The sequence below is a fragment of the Pseudonaja textilis genome, chromosome 10 (assembly GCF_049901715.1).
Source record: "Pseudonaja textilis isolate UNSWEBS1 chromosome 10, rPseTex1.2, whole genome shotgun sequence".
In the NCBI taxonomy this organism is placed as follows: domain Eukaryota; kingdom Metazoa; phylum Chordata; class Lepidosauria; order Squamata; family Elapidae; genus Pseudonaja; species Pseudonaja textilis.
This window is the reverse complement of record NC_141999.1, coordinates 22715737-22743651: the sequence shown is the minus strand read 5'-3', so window position 1 is coordinate 22743651 and position 27915 is coordinate 22715737. Positions and strand designations below refer to the sequence as shown.

The 27915-nt window shown below is 46.0% G+C and overlaps 2 protein-coding genes across 2 annotated transcripts in view; both read left to right on the top strand.

Moving 5' to 3' along the window:
• The window catches only part of B3GNT8 (UDP-GlcNAc:betaGal beta-1,3-N-acetylglucosaminyltransferase 8), a 122642-nt gene extending 120325 nt beyond the window's left edge, over positions 1–2317 (top strand). The window contains exon 3 of the transcript XR_015744874.1: positions 2249–2317. The gene's annotated coding sequence lies outside the window, so the exon portion shown is untranslated. The remainder of the gene's footprint in view (positions 1–2248) is intronic.
• TGFB1 (transforming growth factor beta 1) lies at positions 320–26060 on the top strand. Its single transcript, XM_087940184.1, has 7 exons — positions 320–1416; positions 14262–14425; positions 14886–15015; positions 15893–15970; positions 19766–19922; positions 20910–21066; positions 24038–26060. Exons 1-7 carry the CDS (start codon positions 1014–1016, stop codon positions 24194–24196), a joined length of 1248 nt encoding a protein of 415 aa, XP_087796310.1. The 5' UTR covers positions 320–1013; the 3' UTR covers positions 24197–26060.
• The last annotated feature ends 1855 nt before the right edge of the window (positions 26061–27915 follow it).

Here is a 27915-nt window from a genome sequence, read left to right as displayed (position 1 = left end):
TTTTCTTTCTTTTTCTCTCTCACCCTTTTTTCTTTCTTTCTTTCTCCCTTTTTTTCTTTCATTTTCTTTCTTTCTTTCTTTCTTTCTTTCTTTCTTTCTTTCTTTCTTTCTTTCTTTCTTTCTTTCTTTCTTTCTTTCTTTCTTTCTTTCTTTCTTTCTTTCTTTTTCTCTCTTTCTCCCTCCCTCCCTCTCCTTTTCTTTCCCCTTTCCTTTCCTTTTTTTTTTTCTTTTCCTTTCCAGAGTAACTGTCCAGCACTCTCTCTCTCCGGAGCGCAGAGTTATATATACAGCACAGTGCTTTCCCTCCACTTCCTGGGTGGAGCCCGTGCCGGGGAGAGGCAAAAAAAAAAGAAAAAAAAACGGCTTTATAAACCTCCAAGCTCGCCGTCAGCAAGTCCCGACAAGAGTGGTGGTGAAATTACAGCCCTTCCCGCAGAGGGAAGAAGACAGGAACGGGCCAGTTGGCTCCGGGGAAGGAGGAGAAGTGGTGGCATCTCCCAGGCCTGACCTTGCTGTCCTTATCCCCCGCACCCAACACCGCCTGCCTGCCTGCCAAGCTTGGCCACATTCCGGTTGAGGTTCCCAAGGCCTCCGGCTTGTGACAGCTTCTCAACCCTCAACCCTTCCCGAAGCGAAGCCGAAAAGACTTCTGCAAGCCTCTTCCCCAGAGCAGGGACACCAGAGCCCTCTGATCCGGTGCCAGGGGTGAGTCTGGATAGATGCAGCATCCGGAACACATGGGCTCCGTCGGTGGTGTCAGGCCATAGCGCGAGTCTCTGTCCCTTCGGGAAACCCGGCTGCCTTAAAAGCTGAGCCGGTTCGGACCTTAGAAAGGGTGGCGATTTCAAGCCCTTCAGCTGGACGGCGGGCCGGGTGGCCCCCCAAGCCTAGAGGCCAAGAAGAACGGAGAAGGTCCTTGGAGAGCCGTCAACCCTTCGAGAGCTTCCTTGGCTGGCAAGGGAGGATTTGAAGCCACCGGTTCCTGCCCACAGACGAGAGGAAACAGCACCACAATGGGGTCAAGAAGCTACGCCAGGCACGGGGGCGTCTCGGGGGCATCGGGAGTCTTCGGTTCGCCACCACAGGCTGCAGGCTGGGTCTTCCTTCTTCTGGTGGCCCTCCAGCAGTTCTGCTCGGTGGTGGCCTTCTCCACTTGCAAGACCTTAGACATGGACCTGATGAAACGGAAGAGGATCGAGGCCATCCGGGGTCAGATTTTGAGCAAGCTCAAATTCTCGAACCCACCCGAAGTGGAAGACTTGGAGACCCAGGTCCTATCAGAAGAGGTGATGGCTATCTACAACAGCACCTTGGAAGTGATCCGGGAAATGGTGGCCGAAGAGCCGCAGGAGACCCTCCACGAAGAATACTACGCCAAGGAGGTGCACCGGTTTATGATGAAGCCCGTTGACAGCAGTGAGTCGGGAGAGGGAGAGGGCCAGGCATGGGGAACCATGGGGCGGGGAGGGGGGGGCACAGAGGGGCTACGACTCAGAGAAGATTGGTGGTTGGTTGGTTGATGAGTGGGTTGGTCTGGGAGACACCATCTCTGCGACCCAGAAACTGGAAGGAAGACGATGCTTCCTGCACTGATGGAGATAAAGTAGGAGGAACTATCTCAACCAGCTTCAGTTCTCCCTGGTTGGGGACTTCATTGTCCCCTGGAGACAAAAAACTGGAGTTTTTTGGGGAGCCCCCTTTTGAAAAAAAAAAACCTGTTCCCAATTTCTGGGTCAGAAAAGGAGCGCTGAAATTCCGGAGGTTTTGACAAGTATGGACAATGGGGTGTCCAACTTTTGGGCAACTTGAAGACTTGTGGGCTTCAACTCAGCTGGCTGGGAAATTCTGGGAATTGGAAGCCCACAAGTCCTAAAGTTGCCCCAAAGTTGGACATCTCTGCAAATAGACCATCACCGGCTCTTCTGGATAGCTATAGGGTTTCCTGCTTGCGCAGGGGGTCGGACTAGAGGACCTCCAGGGCCCCTTCCAACTCTGCTAATTCTGTTAATTTCAAGGTCCCTTCCAACTGTTCATAACAGAATAATAGATAATCAGAGTTGGAAGGGGTCCTGTAGGTCATCTAGTCCAACCCCCTGCCTAAGCAGGAGACCCTACACCATTTCTGACAGATGGCAGTTCAATCTCTTCTTGAAAGCCTCCAGGGATGAAGCTCCCACAACTTCCGAGGGCAACTTCTGTTCCATGGGTTGGTTGTTCTCACTGTCAGAAAATTTCTCCTTATTTCCAGGTTGAATCTCTCCTTGTTCAGTTTCCATCCATTATTCCTTGTCTGGCCTTCAGGTGCTTTAGAAAATAGCTTGACCCCCTTCCTATTTGTGGCAGCCCCTCAAATATTGGAGCACTGCTCTCCTGTCTCCCCTGGTCCTTCTCTTCCCTAGACTAGCCAGGCCCAGTTCCTGCAACCATTCATTGTATGTTTTAGCCTCCAGTCCCCTAATCATCCTGGTTGCTCTTCTCTGCACTTTTTCTAGAATCTCAACATGTTTTTTAATAGTGTGGTGACCAAAACTGGATGCAGGACTCTAGGTGTGGTCTTACTAAGGCTTTATAGAGTGCTATTAGTACCTCCCTTGATCTTAATTGTATCCCTCTGTTAATGCAGCTTAGGATTGGATTGGCTTTTTTGGCTGCTGCCGCACACGGCTGGCTCCTATTTAGCTGGTTGTCCACTAAGACTCCAAGATCCCTCTCCCAGTTCCTGCTATGAAGTAACCTGGTTTCACCTAGTCTATATGTGAGGTTTGGGTTTTTCTTTCCTAAATGTAGGACTTGACTTTTCTCTATGTTGGATTTCATTTTGTTAGATCGGGCCCAGGGTTCAAGTCTGTCCAGATCCATTTGGATCTTGAGCTTATCTTCTTGGGTGTAAGCTATTCCTGCTAGCTTATTCTGTTCTTCTAAAAAAAAAAAACCTTTTTGTTTTTTTCTCAGACTTCTTAACATTTAAATATCCAATTTCCCCCCCCCCCATTTTTTTAAAGTGGGCAGGGGCTCATCTGATTCTTGGGCTAAATTTCAGGAGGGGGAACCGGCTATTTTTGGAAGTGGCAAGGAAAACCTTGACTCTCGATAAAGCCAGAGTAGCGAAAATGCTGGCAAAGAGCATCAGCAATGCAGCCTGGCTTGATGGCTCATGCCTGTTCAGACATTACAGGTAGTCCTCAGCTTTGAGATGTTGCAAAGCGAGGCAGTCGTTGAGTGAGTCATGTCCCATTTTACGACCTGTTTGACCACAGTTGTTAAGCGAATCTGGTTCCCTTCACTGACATTGCTTGTCGGATGCCGGCTGGGAAAGTTGCAAATAGGGATCCCGTAGGGATGGTGCAACAGTCGTAAGTGTGAGAACCGGTCCCAAGTCACTTTTTTTTCAATGCTGTTGTAACGTCGAACGGTCGCTAAACGAATGAGTCCATTCTGGCTACCTGTAAATTCAGGGAGTCCTCAAAACAATTCATTTAGCCATCTTTCAAAGTTGCAAAGGCACTGAAAAAGTGACTTAGGACCGTTTTCCACACTTACGACCATTCCAGCAGCACATGATCAAAATTCAGATGCTTGGCAACTGACTCGTATTTATGACATTTTGCCTTGCCCCGGGGTCATGCGATCCCCTTTTGCGACCTTCTGACAGGCGACGTACGTCAATGGGGAAGCCAGAGTCACTTAACAGTCGTGTTATTAACTTAACAACTGCAGTGATTCCCTTAATGACTGTGGCAAGAAAGGTCGTAAAATGGGGCAAAACTCACTTAACAACTGTCTCCCTTAGTAATAGAAATGTTGGGCTCATTTGTGGTCGTAAGTCAAGGATTACCAGTACAATACAATACAGTACAATACAGTTCAATACAATACAATACAATATAGTTCAATACAGTACAATACAGTTCAATAAAATACAATACAGTACAATATAGGTAAATAAAATACAATACAGCACAAAACAGTCCAATACAATACAGTTCAATGCAATATAGTTCAATACAATACAATACAGTTCAATACAATACAGTACAAAACAGTTCAACACAATACAATACAGTTCAGTACAATACAGTTCAGTACAATACAATACAGTTCAATACAATACCATTCAGTACAATACAATACAATGCAATGCAATGCAATGCAGTGCAGTGCAGTGCAATACAATACAATACAGTTCAATACAATACCATTCAGTACAGTACAATACAATGCAATGCAATGCAATGCAGTGCAGTGCAGTGCAATACAATACAATACAGTTCAATACAATACCATTCAGTACAGTACAATACAATACAATACAATACAATGCAGTGCAGTGCAGTGCAGTGCAGTACAATACAATACAATACAATACAATACAATTCAATACAATACAGTTCAATACAATACCATTCAGTACAGTACAATACAATACAATGCAATACAATGCAGTGCAGTGCAGTGCAGTACAATACAATACAATACAATACAATACAATACAATACAATACAGTACAATATAGGTCAATACAATACAGTATAAAACAGTTCAATACAATACAATACAGTACAATGCAGTTCAACGCAATACAATACAATTCAATATAATGCAATACAGTTTAACAGAATACAATACTGTTCAATACAACACAGTTCAATGCTATACAATACAATACTGGTAGTTCTCTGACCCCCCATATGACCTTATGACCTCGCTGATTCCAAAATCATAGGCCTGCATCCCAACATCCCAACCCGAGTTCTATTCTTTTGTACCTTGCATCACAACATCACCCCCAAAACACGTCAGGGAGACTTTGTCGCAGTGTCGTGAAGATGCTCATTGCTCCCATCCTGCAAATATTCTGCACGAAGGCCAGGTAACCCCTCCCCCCACCCAACCCCCCAAACCCCCTGGAAAAACGACCGAACTGGGCTTAACTTTTCAGCATCCTGTAGAAGAAACCAGGTTGGCAGCCGGATGCTGAGTTTTGAGAAATGGGACCTTGCTGCCTGCGCACAGGAAAATCATCCTTTTATCACTTTCACAGTGATGAAGTCCCAGGGAATTTTTTACTCAAAAGGGAAAATAAAACGGGCCTCGATTTCACTTCTGCAGCCCCCACGCGTGGTTTCAGAAGTAAAAAGGTTTTTTTTGTTTTTGAAATTTATTTTCAGAAGTGGGTAGAAGGAAGCTTTTATCCTTATAATTCCTTTTTGTCCCCAGTATTTTTATTTTATTTAATAATAACTCCATCTTTCAGTTCTTTTTCACCTTTTACACATATTGATCTTGATATTAACAGTACTGTGTCATCATTATTAGACAAACCAATCTCATGTAAATATCTACAGTTATATACTTTTACATACATTCGTATACATTTATACTATAATTTTCTTATCTCCTTTATCCTTATTTCTAGAACAATACAAATTATTGCCAAAAACAAAATTCATCTTTCAGTTATACAATCTGTCGACTGGGCACAGTATGTCTTGTGTAAATATTCATATTTTGTATACCTTTCTTCCTAGGGTTGCATTCCTATTAAAAACCACTCAACCTGATAAATCTTATCATTATAACAATATTCACTGAAGTTCTTATTTTATTTTGCAACCATTTATAAAATAAATCCCAAATTCCTGGCTTCCTTTTGGCATTTTCCACCCCATCCCCTGGCCTGCTTCCCATGATGCCATTAAACTCTTTTAATGAAAACCGAGTAGGACCCGGGCAATGGTGAGATTCAGCCAGTTCACACCAGTTTGGGAGAACCAGTTGTTAAACTTTCTGAGCAGTTTTGGCGAACTGGTTGCTTGGAAGGAATCATTAGGGCAGAGAACTGGTTGTTAAATTATTTGAATCCCTCCACTGGGCAGGGGGTTGGATTAGATGATCTACAAGGTCCCTTCCAACTCTGATGATCTATTATTCTGTTATGAACAGTTGGAAGGGACCTTGGAGGTCTTCTAGTCCAACCCCTTGCTCAGACAGCAAACTCTATACCATTCCAGACTGTCCAAACTCTTCTCCAAATCTCTCCCTAGGTTAGGGGATTGCTATGGGGCCGGCAATTCTTCCTCATCGGTAGGATTTCTCCCACGGCGTGTGAAATTAACAGAATTGGCAGGGTTGGAAGGGAACCCTGGAGGTCCTCCAGTCCAACCCCCTGCTCAAGCAAGAGACCCTATAGCTGTCCAGAAGAGCCGGTGATGGTCTGTGGGCAGAGATGTCCAACTTTTGGGCAACTTTAGGATTTGTGGACTTCAATTCCCAGAATTCCCCAGCCAGCCGAGTTGAAGCCCACAAGTCTTCAAGTTGCCCCAAAGTTGGACACCCCCTGCTTCATACTTGTCAAAACCTCCCGGATTTCAGCGCTCCTTTGTTGGAAGAAATCATTAGAACCGGCGGTTAAATTATTTGAATCCCACCGCTGGATTCACAGGAGAAAAACTTTTCTTTAAAACGAAACGGATGGGTTTTTCTTTTTCCTTTTCACTCTCTGTTTTTGCAACGTCAGCTTTGGCAAAGGGGAAGAAGAACGGGTGCAAAACGGAGATCGCTTGGGCAGACCCGAGGTCTTTGCTTCCGGTGGTGAAACAGCCGGGCTTTGTGGTCCTCGAGTTATGACCATGACTGAGCCCTTACGCGGGACAGTTTAGCGTTCGGCAACTTTTTTTTTTTTTTTTACAACTTTTCTTGCCAGGGTTTTCTTAAGTGGATCCCTGGCAGTAACACCGTTGCTAAGCGGCTTCCCCATTGGCGTTGCTGGCCAGAAGGTCACAAAAGGGAATCGGCGACCGTCGCAAGGATGGGTCAGTTGCCAAGGGCTCTAATTTTGAGCGCAGGGCATGTTGCAGGCGTCGTAAGTGTGGAAAACGATCATAAGATGTTCTTTTTTCCCCCCCGGTGCTCGTTGCAACCTCAAACGGCCATGAAACGAACGGTTATAAGTCAAGGACGATCTGTGGTTGTAAATCAAGGATGATCTCCCTGGATAAAATCGGTTGAGTGCTCCAAAATCTCCTTCTTCTAGCTTGCCAGGGGTGGACTCACAGAGGACTAGCAGCATGAGCAGGGACTCAGTGGCCTAACAATACCTTTTAAAATGGCCAAAGAGGAATTGAACTGAGTGACAGAATAAGAGTGGGAAGGGAGGAACCTTAGAGGTCTTCTAGTCCAACCCCCACCCCCTTTTCAAGCAGGAAACCGTAGAACATTCCGGATTTTCACGTGCAGAAATTAACTTGGCACAGCCGGCACCTTCTATTTTCAACTTCTCCCGCTCCTGTCTGTAGGCTTCCTTCTTAGCAGCCCTGGAGAACCAGAATTAACTAATTGCTTTTATTCCTGGATCATGGCCTAAAAACACAGGAGCAGAGCTGGCGAGGGCAAGAGATAAGCTGGCAACCAGGTTTAGTGTCGCCAACCTTTGCAAGCCATGGGCCAATTACGTAATTCCTCTGGCTTGTCTGAAGGATCATTTGGGGGTCCGACTTGAGCCGGGGCTGCGCAAGAATACATTTTTAAAAATGCGATCCAGACAGCTGTGAGGAACAAAAAAAAAAAGAGAGAGAGATATTTATTCCTAAAAGCAGAATGCCTTCAGGGGTGCCTGCAGAAAAATGGGGTACAGAAGCAGAGCTTTAACGGAGGGGAGCTTGTCCTGGTCTGGAAGAAATGTTTACAAGCTGATTCTTTAAGGACGACGCTTGAAAGGCGTGTATGTTTTGTGTCTCTGCATAAGTCTGTCTGTGGTGTTTATTCTTTGTGAAGGTGCAATTCCAACCGGGGGAACCAGATTTCGCGAACTTTATTTGTGTTTTGCAGACCTTATCCTTTGATAGGTGGATCAGGTCTGGGTAAACGTCTTTGGAAGTTTGAGGACGTTTGCGCAGTTGAGTTGATTAACTGAGTTTCAGCTCGACTGGCGATTGCCCACTGCAGACACGGATTCACGGTCACGTTTGAAGGGAAGAAGGAAACGGTGCAAAGGATAAAATATATCGGGATATCTAATTTTTCACGAGCTGCAAAAATCAGCATCCAGGCTTCTTCGGAACTGAGCGGGGAGGGAAGATGACAGACAGGGTAGGCCGGGGGCGAGGTGGAAACACCACCCAAATTTCAGCCAACTCCATCTTGGTTCAAGGTGTAATTACCTGGCTGGGTGTGGTTGGCGTGCCGCCTAAACAAACCCACGGGCCTTTCAGGAGTGGGTGGCACCTCGGGTAATTTATGTGGTCTAAGAAGGTAAGGTGGATTTTTACTTTATTTTTTTTTACCGTCCCGGCACGTGCCAACCAGCCCGGGAATTGGAGGAAAAAAAAGTTGTGTAGGCCACAAGAACAGTTTTTCCTTAGGTATGTTGGGCTGGTGGGGTGGGCTCAATTCTCCCACCCACCCCGCCAAAGAGAGTTTGTTTGACCTGGCTGGGTTTTTTGTGGGGCTGCAGAGAGAAGATGGGCCAGGTGTATGTGTGTGTGTGTGTGTGTGTTCCACTCTATTTCTTTTCTTTTTAAAGTTTTATTTGTTTTATTAATACAATATATAATATTACTAGCTGGATACCCGTGTGCTTCACTACGGAACTATGTGGTCAGGCTTAGTTTTTGGGGAGGAAAATAAGGGGGGAAAATTCTGCCTCTGCCTACCAGCATCCATCGGTATTCATCTGGCTAGCATCCTGTTGGTGGGGGAGAGAGTTGAGGGCTGTTTGGAAACTGAAGCAGTAATGGCTGTGTGAGCAAGGAGACAGCAAGGAGCCTGGGCATGGCTTAGCCTCAACCCTTCTGTACTAAAGCTGCTTGGTGCTGTGAAACTGAAACTGAAACTCCTCTGCTTGTGTTTTGCATTTGGAAGAGATTTCTTTCCAGGTGGGGAGGGGGAGTAGAACTTCTTAGCATCAGAGCGTGTTAATAATAATATAACGAAATATTAATGGTCTGATGGTCATTTCGAAAAATCCTTCCTTAGTGAGCCCCTAGAAGCCAAGAGGAACATACATGCTAAATTTCAAGTTTTTAGGCTTTACGGTTCTGGAGATTTTGTAATGATGTGTGAGTGGGATTTCGCTTTTATATATATAGATTCCATTTCAATCAAACAGGGTATTATTGTCTGAGTACAATTATTTTTAGGCAGTCCCCATCAAGGTGTTTACAATAACATGCATCACGATAACATTCATACTGCAGTAACCATAATATTTTGTTTTCTCCGTTTTAACAAATGTCCATTTTAGCACGTATCCTTTTTATGTCCCACCTCAAAAAAGTATGTGTAGGCAACAAGAACGTTTTTCCTTAGCTATGTTGGATTGTGCAGGGGCTCAATTTTCAGCCCCCCCCCAAAGAGGGTTTGTTTGACCCGGTTGGTTTTTTTATGGGGCTGCAGAAAGAGACCAGATGGACCAGGTGTATGAGTGAGTGAGTGAGTGTGTGTGTGTGTGTGTGTGTGTGTGTGTGTGTTCCAGGTCACCCTTGATTTGCCACCCTTCGTTTAGCGGCCGTTGGCCGTTACAGCTACACGGGACAAATGTGACTTAGGACCGTGATTCACACTTATGACTGTTGCAGCATGCCACAGTCAGGTGATCAAAAGTCATGCAAGAGGCGAACGCAAAGACCGTAGGCCCAGTGTGTGTGTGTGTGTGTGTGTGTCTGTCTGTCTGTCTGTGTTTTTTGTGGGGAGGTGGGGAAAGTTGAGACAGATGCATCTGCTAGCATGACATAGCAAAGCATTTGGGTTGCTGATAAGCTGAGGCTCCAAAAACGGATGTCCTGTGCCCCTGTTCTAGAGGGATAAGGCCCCCCGAGCCGGTCGCTAAACCCACTTCCCTTTGTGGTTTCGGGTTCTTCACCCCCATAAGTTCCGTCGGGCTGTTTTCTGAGCTCCCCAACCTAGAGGAACAGCATTTCCAGTTCTGAAGGCCCAACCGTGGCAAGATGGTGCCCACCTGTGCTCATTCTGGAGTGGGGAGTGACAAATTACATTTCCTTTTAGAGATTAGATAGCCATTTGTCTGAAATGGTACAGGGTTTCCTGCCTAAGCAGGGGGAAAGGGGGGGTTGGACTAGAAGACCTCCAAGGTCCCTTCCAACTCTGTTATTATTCTAATTCTTAAATACTCAGTGCTGATTTTGGTAGGCCGGATTCTGCTTCCCTCAAATCTCCAAGGTGGAGGGGCTTCGCTCAACCCCTGTAGATCTGGGGAATTGCCTTTGTAGATCCGATACTATAACAGAAGAGTAACAGAGGGACAGGAGTTGGAAGGGGTCTTAGAGATCTTCTAGTCCAACCCTCCAACGGCTGGAATCCGAGAGAGAAATAGGCCTACAGTGGTTCATACCTGCCACAGCACCTGCGGTTCGTACCTGTGTCCCTAGTGAGTTTATATTGAAGTAAGGGTAGGGGGTATACCCCAAAAGGAAGAGCTTTTAAGAAATGTCACTTAAAGCAGTGTTTCTCAACCTTGGCACCTTGAAGATGTGTGGACTTCGACTCCCAGAATTCCCCAGGCAGCATGCTTTAAGATGCATGGACTTCAATTCCCAGAATTCCCCAGAATAAATGCTTTAGGTTGGGTGGACTGCAACTCCCAGAATTCCCAAGCCAGCTTGCTTTAAGGTTAAATGCCAGATCTTTCTTTCAGAAGTCCTTTTTTAAGGACCTGATCAACATCTTCCCATTTCGCAGCGAGGAAAACTGAGGTCAGCAGAGAACCGGCTTCGTTCGCCCTCTAAGTTTCGGGACGCCAGTCAGCAGGGCGAACCTGTTCCTCCTTGTTTTATTTCTGGCCTTTGTCATGTTGGAAAGTCCCCAAATAGTTTGGGAATTTCCTCCAGCTGATAAGGCTCCCAACACCCCTTATCTGGCTTTGTGCAGCTGTAAAACATCAGCCTGTAAAATTCTTTTTTTTTTTTTTTTATTTTCTGAAGGAATTGTGGTCACTCTACCCACCCCATCCCCATCCCGCCCTGGCCGTGTCATCTGGAAACAATGAAAAAAGGATGACCACATCCATTGAAGAGGGGAAGTGGGCTATTTTCTGGGGGCCATTTTCCCTGCCTAACCACTGAGAGGGAAGTGGTCCATAGTGATGAGGAGAGGTGATGAGGAGAAGGAGAGGGGAAGCCAATTTTCCTGCTTCTCATCCCCCACCCCACCCCACCCCAAGGACTTCTGTGCTTTAGGGCAGGGGTCTCCAACCTTGGCAACTTTAAGACTTGCTGGCTGAGGGATTCTGGGAGTTGAAGGCCACAAGCTTCACTAGCTGAGGAACTCTGGGAGTTGAAGTCCATAAACTTTGTTGGCTGAGGGATTCTGGGAGTTGAAGTCCATAAGCTTCACTGGCTGAGCGATTCTGGGAGTTGAAGGCCACAAGTCTTAAAGTCGCCAAGGTTGGAGACCCTGCTTTAAAAGTTGCCAAGTTTGTTGGGGGGTGTCCCTAAAGCAGGGTCTCCAATCTTGGGCAACTTTAAGACTTGTGGGCTTCAACTCCCAGAATTCCTTGGTCAGTGGTGCCGGCTGAGGAATTCTGGGAGTTGAAGTCCTCACGTCTTCAATGTCCACCTTCCCCCCAGTTTTAAGGGACACAGGACAGACAGAAGCCATTTGCAACTGAGGCCACTGAGGCTGGGCGAGGGGAAAATAATAATAATAATAATTTGGCAGCTTCACAGATGACCCCAGGACTGAGTCAGACACCCAGCATCTGGAAGGGAAAAGGCAGTGTGTGATTTCATGGGAGCTCAGAGGATGCTGTCTTGAAATATATATATATTTTCCACCGCTTCTTCCTGGCCTGGTTGCTTAAGTTCACAAATTTACATTAGCTGCTTTCTGCAGATCGAGGGGTAGAAGAGCAGACAAAGTCAATCTCCTTAGGTCACTTGACAACCTGGGGAATGTTTGTTTCTTTCTTTCTTTCTTTCTTTCTTTCTTTCTTTCTTTCTTTCTTTCTTTCTTTCTTTCTTTCCTTCCTTCCTTCCTTCCTTCCTTCCTTCCTTCCTTCCTTCCTTTCTTCTTTTTCTTTATCTTCCTTCTTTCTATCTTCTTTCTCCTCTTTCCCTTTCTTTCTTTCTTTCTTTCTTTCTTTCTTTCTTCTTTCTTTCTTTCTTTCTTTTCTTCTTTTTCTTTATCTTCCTTCTTTCTATCTTTTTTCTCCTTTTCCTTCCTTCCTTCCTTCTTTCTTTTTTACTTTCTTCTTTTTCTTTATATTCTTTCTTTCTATCCTTTCTTTTCTCTTTCTTCTTTATATTTTTTCTTTATCTTCTTATTTCTCTTTCTTTTTCTTCTCTCTCTCTCTTCTTCTTGCCCCCTTCTCATTCATTAGAACCACAAGATTTTTGTTTGTTTTTTTCCTCCTCTGAAGCTTCTCTTCCTTTCCTCCTTCCAATTTCCTCGCCCTGGATTCTATCTTTGTTTTCTCCAAATTGCTGTGTCCTGTTTGTTTGCAACGGAAGACGGTGCATATTTTTTTGAGAAACACAACAATCCTGAATGCTGTGGTTGGAGACTTGGAGAGAAACTTGAAAAAAACAAAACAAAACAAAAACACAACCCGTGGTCTCTGTCTCGTTGACCAAAAGTCAAAGCTCCTTTGATCTCCCAAGGAAGAGAAACTTTAAAAATAGACTCTTCCTGTAGCTGAAATAGATGCTGTGACGAAGCCATACGGGCAAAAAAAGTAAAATAAAATGAGGTTAAGTTCAGTTGGTGAATGTCTTATGGAAATCCTCCAGTTTGACTGGATGGATGGATGGATGATGGATGGATGGATGGATGGATGGATGGATGATGGATGGATGGATGGATGGATGATGGATGGATGAATGATGGATAGATGAATGGACGGATGGATAATGGATGGGTGTTGGATGGATGATGGATGGAGGATGAATGGATGGAGGATGGATGGATGGATGGATAGATGGATAAATTGATGGATGATGGATGGATAAATGGATGGATGGGTAGATGGATGGACGGATGATGGATGGATGATGGATGGATAAATGGATGGGTGGATGATGGATGGATGGATGGATGGATGGATGGATGGATGGATGGATGATGGATGGATGGATGGATGGATGGATGGATGGATGGATGGATGATGGATGGATGGATGGATGGATGGATGGATGGATGGATGGATGGATGGATGGATGGATAAATGGATGGGTGGATGATGGATGGATGGATGATGGATGGATGGATGGATGGATGGATAAATTGATGGATGGATGATGGATGGATAGATGGATGGATGGATGGATAAATGATGAATGGATGAATGGATGGATGGATGATGGATAAATTGATGGATGATGGATGGATAGATGGATGGATGGGTAGATGGATGGACGGATGATGGATGGATAGATGGATGGATGGGTAGATGGATGGACGGATGATGGATGGATGATGGATGGATGGATAAATGGATGGGTGGATGATGGATGGATGGATGGATGGATGGATGGATGGATGGGATGGATGGATGGATGGATGGATGGATGGATGGATGGATGGATGAATGATGAATGGATGAATGGATGGATGGATGGATGATGAATAAATTGATGGATGATGGATGGATAGATGGATGGATGGGTAGATGGATGGACGGATGATGGATGGATGATGGATGGATGGATAAATGGATGGATGGATGGATGGATGGATGGATAAATTGATGGATGGATAGATGGATGGATGGATGGATGGATGGATGATGGATGGATGAATCAGCCTTCTGAAAACAGCTGAGCTCCAGAGGTCATACAACCGGGCCTGATCCATAGAGCTGAGCTCATATCTTGAATATAAAACCTGTTGATTGGTTTGCTGATTCTGCTGAGCGGGGTTACAAGGTTAGGAGGTTAGGAATCTTCCTGATTATAAGTAGTTTTCTTATTACAACGGTTCATTTAGTGATCGTTTCAAGTTACGACGACACTGAAAAAAGTGACATATGACCATTCTTCACACGTAATACATGTTTCTGCATTCATGCACGCAAAATTCAGGGCAACCGACTCTTATTTATGACGGTCGCAGCTTCTTGGAGAGTACGCCATCCCCCTTTGCAGCCTTCTGACAAGCATGAATGTAATTCACAGCCGTGGAAATAGGTTTTGCCCGGACTAAGGTAGCGTTTTATGCTTTCTAAGGAAGCCTAGGTCAGAACAGGGGCCAGCGTAGAAAGACCTTCCGCTAATCTCCTGCTGTCCTTCCTTCCTGTCTCCTTTCTCTAGACAGCGACGGCAATCAGTACAAGAAGGATGAGAAAAACGTCTACTTTGCGTTCGAAATTGAACCCATCCGGAAAGCCGTTACTGACCCCAACTTGCTCTACCGGGCAGAGCTGAGGATGCAAGCCTCGGGACGTGGGCAAGAGCAGCGACTGGAGCTTTTCCAGGTAGGGTGGGTTAGACTGTAGTCTGGATTCCCAGAAGGGAGGGGCTGCATTCCGGGGGAGCAAGAGACAGCGAAGCTTGGAGAGTTGGTGTGGGGGAAAGAGGGTGAGGACAGCTCCTCCTCGACAGTTCCCAGAGCACAGCTAGTCTTTGAGGTAAACGTTTAGTGATCGTTTGAAGTTATTGTGGTAGACTGTAGTCTGGATTCCCAGAAGGGAAGGGGGCTGCATTTCTGCTACTGGCTCTCCAGAACTGGTCAGGACCTGTGAGTACCACTTCTGGCTCGGCCCCAAAGGGCAGAAAAACAGCACCAAAAATGGTTGGAAGACTCGAAACTTGTTCTTTTAAAAGCGAAAGCTCGAAAGCTGGACGAGAGAAAGCAGGCAGGGGGTTTCGTCAGGCTGGGCAAATGTTTCCACAGAAGTTGTTCCCTCATGCAAATATTTGTCCATCTCCCCTTAGCAAAAATACCACTCAGGGAATGATTCCACTTGGTACTACCTTCAAGGGCTGTCGGTAAAGGTGAAGAGCGAAAAAGAATGGCTGTCCTTCGACGTCACCAATGTCCTCCGCTTGTGGCTGGCAAGTAGAGGTAGGGTGGAAGGAGGAGGGGCATGACTGGGGGGTGGGAGCACCGGGGGATTGGCCTCTCTTTTGTGCCAACGAAAAGGTAGAGCAAATTTTCAGAATCCTGTTGGCCAACAAAGCAGGGTGGCTCAAACGTAGTAGCTTTGAGATGGGAGGGACTTCAATTCCCAGAATTCTGGTGAATTCCAATGTATTCTGGGAGTTGAAGTCCACCCATCTTAAAGTATGCTGGCTGGAGAGTCCTGGGAGTTGTAGTCCACTTATATTAAAGTTTCTGGCTGGGTCATTCTGGGAGCTGAAATCCATGCATCTTATAGGATGCTGGCTAGAGAATTCTGGGAGTTGAAGTCCACCCAATTTAAAGGATGCTGGCTGGGGAATTCTGGGAATTGAAGTCCACCCATCTTAAAGGATGCTGGCTAGAGAATTCTGGGAGTTGAAGTCCACCCAATTTAAAGGATGCTGGCTGGGGAATTCTGGGAGTTGTAATCCACTCATATTAAAGTATGCTGGCTGGGTCATCCTGGGAGCTGAAGTCCACCCATCTTAAAGGATGCTGGCTAGAGAATTCTGGGAGTTGAAGTCCACCCAATTTAAAGGATGCTGGCTGTGGAATTCTGGGAGTCGAAGTCCATCCATCTAAAAATGGCCAAGTTTGACAAACCTTGGAGAATATGATCTATGCCACCCTGTTCCAAAGCTGGAAAGAGACATCCGATTAAAAATTCTCCTCAAATGAGCAAAGGCCCTTTTCGCTTTCAGCACACTTCGATTCTACTTTGGGGGGCGAGGGGGCTTCTCTGAAATGGGGCTCACCGGCTTCGGGAAGGGTTGCAGTCCTGACCCCACCCACCCACGCAGTCCTAATGTTTGTGTTTCAGACAATGTGGGAAGATTCCGACTGAGCACTCGCTGTTCCTGCGATGGCATACGAAACGATCTATCAATACAAATTGAAGGTAAGAACTGGGCAATGGGGAGTGGGCTTGGGATGAGGGGTGGGTGGGCTGCACCCACTTGAAGATCTCACCTGACCCACCCCCAGTGGTGGGATTCAAAAATGGTTCTGTGGGTGTGGCTTGGTGGGCGTGGCAGGGGAAGGATACTACAAAATCCCCATATCCTCCCCACCCCACTAACCTGCTTTCCAGCTCCGTTCTCCTGGGCAGGGCAACCAAAGGAGACCCAGCCGATCAGCTGGGACTCAGGAGGCGGAGAATAGATGGGATTTGCGGGGCCAGTCAGAGGCGGTATTGGCCGGTTCTCCAAACTATTTCAATTTTCCGCTACCGGTTCTCCAGGACTGGTCAGAACCGGCTGAATACCACCTCTAGTCCCTATGTTATATTATAAGAAAGCGGCTGAGACTTTGGAAAAAGTTCAGAGAAGAGCAACTCGGATGATTAAAGGCCTGGACACTAAAACATATGAAGAACGGTGGCAGGAATTGGGTTTGCCCAGTTTTAAAGAAAAGAAGGCCTAGGGGAGACAGGATAGCAGCCTTCCAATATCTCAGGGGCTGCCCCAAAGAAGAGGCAGTCAAGCTATTCTCCAAAGCCCCTGAAGGCAGGCTAAGAAGCAACGGACGGAAATTAGATATGGAGAGAAGCAACCTAGAACTGAGGAGGAAAAAAAAAGTGACGTTATATGTTTTTATAAAGTCTTTTTAGACTTTATACATCTTTCGTAAGGCCAGATCTGGAATATTTGCAACCAGGTTTGGTCACCACGTTACAAAATAGATGTTGAGACTTTTGGGAAAAGGGCGGAGAAGAGCAACTAGGATGATTAAAGGCCTGGAAGCTAAAACATATGAGGAATGGTGGCAGGATTTGGGTTTGGCTAGTCTGGAGAAAAGAAGGACTAGAAGGGACATGATAATAGCAGTATTCCAATATTTGAGGGGCTGCCACAAAGAAGTGGGGGTCAATTGATTTTCCACAGCACCAGAAGGCAGGACAAAGAAAGAATGGACGGAAACTAATCCAGGAGAGAAGCAACCTGGAATGAAGGAGAAACTTTCCTAACAGGGAGGACAATTAACCAGTGGAACTGCTTGCTACCAGAAGTTGTGGGTGGAGGTTTTTAAGAAGAGACCCTTGTGTCAAATTGTATAGGGTCTCCTGCTTGAGCGGGGTGGGGTGGGGTTGACTGGAGGACCTCCAAGGTCCCTTCCGCCTCAACTCTGATGGAGGGATTATCTCTACAACATCCCCGACGGGGATGTGACATTGTAGCCAGGAAAGAAAAGCTCTCAATGCAGCCCCGTAGGCTAAAGCTGTGGTGGACGCTAAAAGCCGCAAGGGTCAGGGCTGCCCAGCAGGCAGGATCAAACCCCCGCCAAGCCCGGCTTCCTAGCCTGTTAGAGGACTCCAGTCCTCCTGCTTGGTAAACAGAAGTTTGTGGGCCAGTGTGGGACGCATCAATGCGCGCACTGTATTCACAGAGCACATTGCAGCGGCGGCTATTGCAAGGCTCGTCCCAGGCGAAGGATAATTTGCAGAGAATGGAAAAGGGGTGGGAGGAGAGAAACACACATTCAGAAGATAAAAATCTTTGCCCTAATGGGGGGCGGGGGAGAGACTCAGGCCCTGACCAGAGGCCTCACCTGCCTTCCCCCCCGGATGCCTAACCCCCGTTTTGCACATCGCCGCTGCCTGCAAAACGTCACGCCGGAGAAATATCAACTCACACCGTCCGTTTTTCTTCTGGGAAATTGGCTCCGCTGACTTCCTCCTTCTGATGCCGGCTGTTCTTTCAGCCCAAAATTTTTTTGGGGGGTGGGGAGGCTGGCAGGGGGGGATGTGTATACGAGCTGTGCCAAGCCCAGTGACTCAGGTGTGCATGCGTGTGTGTGTGTGTAAGTCTCTCTCTCTCTCACGCACACACACACCATGCGATACAGCCTGCTGAGAATCTCCTTTACAAGGATTGATGAAAACTGTGCATACTGGCCCAGATTGTCCCACTGCCGGAGTTATGTCAGCTAAAAGAGTAAGTTAACAGTATAACAGCGTTGAAAGGGACCTTGGAGGTCTTCTAGTCCAACCCCCCCCCCCTTTCAAGGAGGAGGCCCTATACCGTTCCAAACAAAGTGGTTGCCCAATCTCTTCTTAAAAACCTCCAGTGTTGGAGCAGCAAATTGGTTAATTGTTCTCACCATCAGGAAATTCCTCCTGAGTTCTAGATTGCTTCTCTCTTTGGTTAGTTTCCACCCGTCTCTTTTTTCTTCTGCCCTCCGATGCGTCTGGACAGTTAGGTTGACTCCCTCTTCTCTGTGACAGCCCCTCCAATGTCTGTGGAGATTCTCAATTGTCCAGGTCAAAGGTTGTATGGAAGGTGCTTTTTTTTTTTTTTCAAAAGGCAACTGGACTTTCTTGGGGTTTCTTTTTTTCTTGAAGACGTTTTGCTTCTCATCCAAGAAGCTTCTTCAGTTCTGATTGAATGGTGGAGGATGGAAGGATGTATCTTCCTTGCAGTCCTCTGGTCGTTAGCACTCTTCCTGAGAGTGCGGGGTCAAAGAGGACATAGAGGTGCAGATGACAGACTCAATTATTCCATTCATGGATGAGAAGCGAAACTTTAAAAAAAACAAAAAACTAAGAAAGTCCAGTTGTCTTTTTGAAAAGCACTTTTGGAACAGTTCCTCAGATATTAGAAGACTGCTATCATGTCTCCCCTGGTCCTTCTTTTCATTAAACTAGACATACCCAATTCTTGCAACCTTTTTTTTTGCCTGTTTTAGCCTCCAGCCCGCCCTAATCATCTTGGTTGTTCTTCCCTGCACTCTTTCCAGAATCTCAACATCTTTTTTTTCCATCAGGGTGACCGAAATTCTGCACAGGACCCTGGCCATCATGATGGCAGCCATGCACAGAGTCCACTATAGGTGTCCTCCTTGTCAGGCATACACGCACACTTCTCTTAAGAATGTTGCTGCCAAAACACACCTTATTTCCACCCAAATTAGAACAGAGGCACCCCTGGTGAGCTCAGCAATTTCTCCTTCCTGTTTCAGACTCACAGTTTCCGCCTCTCGCCGGCCGGCCGTTCCTCCAGCAACCTTTGGGACTGGGGGGGGGGAAGGGGGGGGGAGTTGTAGGTTTTGAGTCATGCAGGGGGGGGGCAACGGGCATCCTCTTGGGTGACTTCCGGGCTTACGGAAACCTCGGTCAGATTTTTGCAAGTAATTACTGACCTTCTGCTCCCCGGGGGGGGGGGGGGGTGGGGGGCAGGGTAGGGGGGCTTGAGGGAAAGAAAATTAAGCCTCTTTGGTTTGTGTCTGCCAAAATTGCATCATGTGCTCTCAGAATGTATGAGTAACGGCCGAATGTGGAGTTAAGAGGAAAGTTTTGGTCAAAAAGATGATCGGAATGATGTAGGAGCCATTTCTGGACTTTGGACTTTTTTTTCTCCCTTCTGTTGTATCTCAAGTTTGGTCCTTTGAAGAGGAGTGAACTTCAACTCCCAGAATTCCCCAGCCAGCACCGTTGCAAGGGTGAAAAAAACCAACAACACCTGGGTTCATAAACTCACCTTTTTCAGTGCCATTGTAACTTTGGTCACTCAATGAACGGCTGAAAGTCATGGGGCTACCTGCAATTCGGAATCCTTCCTTCCCTTCCCAAACGCATCAACGCTAAACTTTTCCCAGCCCGAGTTTTTAGGAAGCCGCAACAGATTCCCGATTCAACGGACCCTCCTGGGTCGCTTGGCGAAGAAGGCAAGTCAACGACTCCCCTTTCTCTTTGCAGGCACCACCAGCGTAAGAGGGGACCAGGGCTCAATAGCTGGGAGATCAAAACAACGGCCGTATCTCTTGATCATGGCTACCACTCCAGAACGGGCTGATTCCTCGAGTCACAAGCGGAGAAAACGAGCCTCTCCAGACGCAGAATTCTGCAGCAGCCAGTAAGTTGCTCTCAGGGGTGGACAGCCAGACTCAGACATGCCAGAGTTCCAGATAACTACCATGTATCTTCGAAAATACGACCAGGTCTTGTTTTCTTTTGATCCTTGAAAAAACGGCTAGGCCTTCTTTTCGAGGGGTGTCTTAATTCCCCTCCCACGTGCCTCGCCCGGCCACGGAGCCGCTTCTTTCACGGCCAAAAGGAACGAGTGACAGGCCCCATGGGCCCCGTGCACCCTTGCTTACCTGTAATGGCCAGCTACTGGTAGCTGTCCCAATTTGGGGAGTAGGACTTAATTTTAACGCGTGCGCACAAAACAGTGCTGGGCCTTCTTTTTGGGGTGGGTCGTGTTTTAGGAGAAACACGGTACTTTATTACCTTCTGCCTCTAGGACAAGAATCTTCCCCAGCCTCCAAATAGATAAGGTTCAGGGGAATTTTGGGAGGGTCATCGTCTCTAGCCCTTTTGGGGTTGCGCAGAGACTCCAGGCTAACTCTGCGCTTGATCCCACCTTCCAACCAGGTTGAGTGCTTCCCATCAGCTGTTTTAAAACTTGATTGATTGATCAAGTTTAACGATCGATTGATCGATCAATCAAATATATCAGACACAGAGACATCTTTTTCCCTGATGCAATCACGCAGCGGAACACCTAATTCTGAAAGTAGTAAGGCTGTATTACTCTTAGCCTTCTCATCTTTTCTGCTACCTTCCCTTTATATTTTATATTTGCATTATATTATATTATATTTTACTATATTATACAATATTATGTTATATTATATTTTATTTGTATTATATTTTATTTATTATATTATATTATTATTATTTCTGTTCTATTCTGTTCCGTTCCTTTCCACTTTATTTCTATTCTGTTCTGTTCTGTTCCGTTCCGTTCCATTCCACTCCATTCTATTCAGAAAATTGGAGGTCTCCAAATTCAGAGCAAAAGGACTTAAGGACATTTTCGGGCTCCTTTTTTTCCTAGGTCAGCGGAAGCGAAGAATTGCTGCGTACGGCGTTTCTATATCGATTTCCGAAAAGACTTAAAATGGAAGTGGATCTACGAACCCAAAGGCTACTATGCCAATTTCTGCATGGGGCCTTGTCCCTACCTCTGGAGCTCGGACACTCAGTACGCCAAGGTAAGGGAGCAGGGGAGGGATTCAAAAACCTAAGCAACTGGTTGGCTGCCTGGTTGCTGGGGGGGCGTGGCCATGGTGGGAGGGGCCCAGAATCACCTTCCCCAGAATCCGGAGGCTTCCCTCAGGCCTCTGGGAAGGGCGAAAATGGCCTCCCCCGGGCTCCGGAGGCCTTCAGGAAGCAGGCCTGTTTCTGGATTCCTGGAAGGCCCATTTTTCCTCCTCCCAGAGCCTCCGCGCAGACCCTACACTTACCTGGATGGAAAACGGGCCACGTGGAGACTCCTGGGAGAGGAAGGGTGGGTTGGGTGGGGCCAGCCGGTTGGTTCAAATAGCAGTTCAGTGAAATTTCCAGATGCAAACTTAACATCCGGATCACTTGAACCGGTCTGAACCAGTAGAATCCCGCCACCTGTAAAGGAGGGAGGTTTGCAGGGGTGGGATTCTGCCAGTTTGCACCTATTTGCTAGAACCGGTTGTTAACATTCTAAGCAGTTCGGAGAACCGGTTGTTAGAAGAAATTACTGGCCTAATCCTGTAAGGAAGGCAGGAAGGAAACATTCTGGTGTTGCTTACAGAAACTGCCTCTCCGTTAACCCTTATTACGTTCTTGGCAGGACTAGACTTCCTGTCTCAGGAACTTCTCTGGAGTTTTTTTCCCCCTCCTTTGCTGGTACTTTGCTTGCGTGGAGTGACCATTCAAAGTTACAATGACTCTGAAAAAAGTGACTTATGACCATTTTTCACACTTACGACTGTTGCAGCATCCCCACTGTCATGAGAGGCCAGGCGAGGAGATGCGTGCCTTGATGTGAGTGACGTTGAGTTGGCCACGCCTAGCCAATAACATGACCACCAAGCCATGTCCATCCAGTCACATGACCACCAAGCCACGCCCACCACCTAAACCATGCCCACAGAACCGGTTGTTAAAAAATTGAATCCCACCCCTGGAGGTTTGCGTTATGTCTCTCTCAGAGGTGTCTGCCCAGCAGGATCAGAAAAATCAGGATGGCGGGGGCTGAGACAATGCCATCGAAAACCCTTGTTCATTTTTTAATATCCTTCTTTTTCCCTTTTTTGCTTTCCATCTATTTTTATTTTTATTCCAAAAGTTAACATTCAAAACTTCCCTCCAAAAAATGGGATATTTTTTTTTTAACAAAAAAACCCAAATAAACCAGACATTAAAAATGTATATATTTTTTTTAAAAAAAGAGGCACAGACATATACAGGTAGTCTTTGATTTACAACTGTTCATTTAGGGACGGTTCGAAATTACCACGGGATGGGAAAAAAGTGACACCACCGTTTTTCACACTTACGACCGTTCATAGCGTTCCCATGTGATCGAAATGCAGACTCTCGGCAACTTGATTCGTACTTATGACAATTGCATTCATTGATAAATGTATTGCAAAAATATTAATTCCCCATGCCAGAACCCAACATTTTTAAACTTCTAACTCTATTTGCAAATTATTGGCCAGTCAAACCCTTGTTGGGCTTTTAGGAAAATTTAAAGGGGGGAAAATCCTGTTTTTCTACTATGGTTGTTTTGATAAAGGAAGAAGGATAATTAATGCACTGGCTTTGGATGAAAAACAACAACAAACAGGCCACCCTGTGGTGAGTTTTGCGGCTTGGCACCTCCCTCCAAAGGAGGCATTAGCTAAAAGTTGAGCAAGTAACTGGAATTGGACCAGCCAAGATTGATGGCTTGTTTTCTCCCAGTTGGGTTCAAGAGGGTAGGGAAGAAAAACGACGGGTGGTCCAGACTTGTGCCGAAGTCTTCGTTTGGCCCTCAACCCAAACCACACCAAATCAAACCAAACCTCTGAAAATCAACTCAATTCAGAATAGAGCGGGATGGGATCTTGGCCTATAATAGCAATAGCCCTTAGACTTATATGCCGCTTCACAGGGCTTTTACAGCCCCCTCTAAGCGGTTTACAGAGTCAGCCTCTTGCCCCCAACAATCTGGTTCGTCATTTTATTGACCTCAGAAGGATGGAATAACCATTTCAGACAAGTAGCTGTCCAGTCTTTTCTTAAAGACCTCCGGTGATGAAGCACCCACAATTTCTGGTGGCAAAGCTGTTCCACTGGTTAATTGTCCTCACTGTTAGGAGGTTTCTCCTTAATTCCAGATTGCTTCTCTCCTGGATTAGTTTCCATCCATTCTTTCTTTGTCCTGCCTTCTGGTGCTTTGGAAAATCAATAGACTCCCTCCTCTTTGTGGCAAATACTAGTATACTACGATTGTATCACCCCTAGTCCTTCTTTTCTCTAGACTAGCCAACCCAATTCCTGCCACCCTTCTTCATATGTTTTAGTCTCCACACTATAAAAAAGATGTTGAGACTCTAGAAAGAGTGCAGAGAAGAGCAACCAGGATGATTACGGGACTAGAGACTAAAACAAACAATGAACGGTAGCAGGAACTGGGCCTGGCTAGTCTAGGGAAGAGAAGGACCAGGGAAGACAGGAGAGCAGCCTTCCAATATTTGAAGGGCTGCCACAGAAAGGAGGAGGAAGGAGTCAAGCTATTCTCCAAGGCCAGACAAGGAATAATGGATGGAAACTGATCAAGGAGAGATTCAACCTGGAAATAAGGAGAAACTTTCTGACAGTGAGAACAATCAACCCATGGAACTAGAAGTTGCCTTCAGAAGTTGCGGGAGCACCATCACTTGAGGCTTTCAAGAAGAGATTGGGCTGTCCTTTGTCAGAAATGGTGTAGGGTCTCCTGCTTGGGCAGGGGGTGTTGGACTAGATGACCTACAAGGTCCCTTCCAACTCTGATTATCTGTTCTCTGTTATCCAAGCCTTTAATCATCCGAGTTGCTGTTCTCTGCGCTTTTTCCAAAGCATCAGCCTCTTTCTTGTGACGTGGGGACCCAAACTGGATGCTGTGTTAACTAAGAGAAATCTTGCATCTCCAAGCAGAATGTTCGTGTCTCCTTCTCACAGGTCCTCGCTCTCTACAACCTTCACAATCCCTCAGCCTCAGCGGCTCCCTGTTGTGTCCCCGATGAGCTGGACCCCCTGGGCATCATTTACTATGTCGGCCGACAAGCCAAAGTAGAACAACTTTCCAATATGATTGTCAAATCCTGCCGGTGTAGCTGAGAAAAAAACAGATCGGTGTTGGACTTGGGGAACGTCTGAATGATCTCTCCGGGGAAGGAGCCAGGACTGTTGAGAAGCGCCGACTCCGTTTTCCCGCCCCCCGACTTCTCTGCTAAAACCTCGTGCCTTTTTTTCTTTCGTCTTTTCATTTTTGTCTTCACAAAAAAAAAAAAAAGGAATCTTTCTCTCTTTTTTTAAAAAAAGCAACACAAGTTGTATTGTTATTATTATTATTATTATTATTTTATTTGTTAAATGTATGTTTTTGGGGGAGGGGTGAGGATTCTCTTATTTTAATGTTTTGGCTTTGGTGGTGGAGAGGACTTTCTCAGGAGAGAGAGAGAGAGAGAGAGAGGAAGAAGAAGGAGGAGGAAGAAGAAGAAGGAGGAAGAAGAAGAAGAAGAGAGGCACGGATCCACCCAAAAACAGGCCAGGGAAGGGGTAAAAAATAACAACCCTCTTCTTGCAAACAGAAGGGGAAGGAAGCAATTTGCTGCGAGATGGCAAAAGGAAATAAATAAGGAATTAAAATTTGATCGGTGTCAAAGAGGATCATAAAAACTGCTGAAGGACTGCCATGCTGACTTTGGAACACAGAGTCCAGAATTGTTGAGTCCAGAAGATCCAGAGGGATGTTCTCCACATGGCCAAAGTTTTGGGAGAGTCCTCAGGTTGCCAGACAATGCCCGACTCTCTGATTTTGGATCTGATGGGTTCCCCAAACCGGATAAACTCTCCTTTGGACTTTAGTCTTCCGGTTCGTAGATTGGGATCATTTTGGACAATATGGGGACCTGGTTCTTGGAAAAAAAACAAGAACCCCAAACTGCATGGGTTGAATGACTCTTGTTCCTCTGCCTTGCACCCCACTTCTTCTTCCCCACTCTGGTTTCCCAATTGTTAGAAAATGCTGGGGGAGAAATGGGATTGGGGGGGGGTTGAAGGGGTCAGGGGCTCTTTGGGGCTCATCTAGTGCTGGCATATAACCCCGGAAAAGGCAGGGTAGATGGGCCGTTCAGCTGGAAAAGCGATACAGATAGTCCTCAACTTAACAACCATAAATGAGATCACAATTTCCACTGCAAGTCGTTAAAAGCAAGGCACGTCCAATTTCCCCACCTTTTGGGGCGGGGGGCGGGGGGATTTGAGCGAATCAGATATAAACAGATAATCAGAGTCGGAAAGGACCTTGTAGGTCATCTAGTCCAACCCCCTGCTCAAGCAGGAGACCCTATCATGCGGTCGTTAGATGAATCAAGCAGTCATTCAACGAATCCGGCTCGTCGGAAGCCAGCTGCGAAGGTCGCCCAAGGTGGGGAATCCCTTCATCCTGGGATATTGCAACTGTAGGGCCTGGATGTTGATCTTGTGGCCGTCGGGGACACCGAGATAGTCATAAGTGTGAAGACCAGGTGAAAGTCCCTTTTCTCAGTGGCGTGGTAACTTCGAACAGTCGCTAAAGGAGTTTTCGTAAGTCGAGGGCTATCTGTAAAGCATCACGTTCACCATTTTCCAGCCTAACGCGAGGGGATATATTTTTTTCCCCATGCCTGAATGGCGGCAGATGCTTGTTTGCAGGGGAAAAAAATGGTTAAAACGGGTTGCCTTGAAAGATTCCCTCCTCAAGGGGATAAGACTTTCTCCCCAGCCCCCATCTCTCCCCCACCCTCAGGTAAGGTAAGGATCTTCCAAGATCAATATTTCTTTTCTCCCCCAACCTTAACGGTGTCGGCAGGAAATTTGGTGACCGCAAACTGGTCGGGTTTTGCACAATCGGCTGCTCCATCCTAAACTTGCGTTAATAAATGGCTGTATTTATGTAACATTGCAATTTCCAAACCAATAAAACCGTATTGTGGCTTCATGTGATAGCTTGGCTCTGCCCGACCTGGGAAGGGAAGGGAAGGTCCCCATTTATCCTCACCTAAATCAAGGACAAACCTGGGCAGTGCACTAGCCCAGGGCTCCCCAACCTTGGCCACTTTAAGCCTAAAGGACTTCAACTCCCAGAATCTCCCAGCCAGCAAAGCTTTAAGCCCAGAGGACTTAAATTCCCTGGTCTTCAATGGAAGGCAGGTTGGTAGCAATTGTTTTTTTCTTCAGTCCTAATTATCTTCTGAAGTCTGTGTCTGTCCTGTTGGGTTGCAGAACCAAACCAGACAGTTATAGAGGTGCAGAGGACAGACTCCATCATTCCATTCATGGATGAGAAGCGAAACTTAAAAACAAAACAAAACTATGAAAGCCCAGTTGTGTTTTGAAAAGCACTTTTGGGACACTACCTCAGATACTGGAAGACTGCTATCCAGTTACACTTGGTCCTTCTTTTCATTGAACTAGACATACCCAATTCTTGCAACCGTTCTTTATATGTTTTAAGCCTCCGGTCCCCTCATCCTCCTGGTTTCTCGTCTCTGCATTCTTTCTAGAGTCTCAACATCTTTTTTATATCGTGGCGAGTAAAACTGGAGGCCCTATTCCATGTGTGGCCTTACTTAAGGCCTTATAAAGCGACCTTGATACTCTCTGTCTTTTGATGCAACCTAGAAGTACATTGGCTTTTTTGGGCAGCCCAACCCACCTCACAGGATTGTCGTTATGGAGAAAATAGGAGGAGGAAGGCATGTTTGACATGTTCGCAGCCTTGTGTTATTTCTAAAAATAATAAAGGCTGGGGAGTCCAACCTAGTTGATGATAGAGATAGATAGATAGATAGATAGATAGATAGATAGATAGATAGATAGATAGATAGATAGATAGATGATAGACAGACAGGCATAGAATAGGTAGATAGAGGAATGGATGGAAGGTAGAAGGATGGATGGTTAGATGAATGGATGATAGATGATGGATGGACAGACAGATGATAGATATAGAATAGGTGGATGGATGGAGGGATGGATGGAGGGATGGAAAAATAGACAGACAGACAGACAGACATAGAATAGGTAGATAGAGGAATGGATGGAAGGTAGAAGGATGGATGGTTAGATGAATAGAACAATGGATGAGTGGCTGGATGGCAGATGGATGAAAGAGGAATTGATGGATAATAGATAGATGATAAATAGATGATAGATAGATAGATAGATAGACAAATAGACAGATATAGAGATATAGAGAGATGGATGGATGGATGGATGGATGGATGGATGGATGGATGGATAATAGATGATAGATAAATAGATAGATGATAGATAGATTGATAGATGATACATAGATGATAGATGGACAGAGATAGACAGAGATAGACAGAGAGATAGAGAGATAGAGATGGATGAATGGATGATAGATGATAGATCAAAACTGGATGCAGTATTCCAAGTGTGGCCTTACCAAAGCATGATAAAGTGGCATTAACACTTTAACGTGCAATCTTCTTTCTTATCCCTCCACAAAAATGTTTTTTTATTTTTTAACAGAAGAACAAACACACATCTCTGCCAAGAGGTTGGCCATCTGTCAGTTAAGAATAAAACTTGGAATTCCTTTCATTTCTCTCTCTCTCTCTCTCTCTTTCTCTCTCTCCTCTCCCCTGCAAGAGGAAGAAAGCCAGGCTATTTTGGGGGGTTCAAACATAATTGTGGAGGCTGTTTGTTTTCATTGGGATGCAGATCCATGTTATTGTTTTGCATGCTGAGTGCCGCTTTCACAATGGGGAGAAACTCCTGGCCGACTGCTGTTTTTGCCGGAGATGCCAGATGTTCTTGGGGAATTT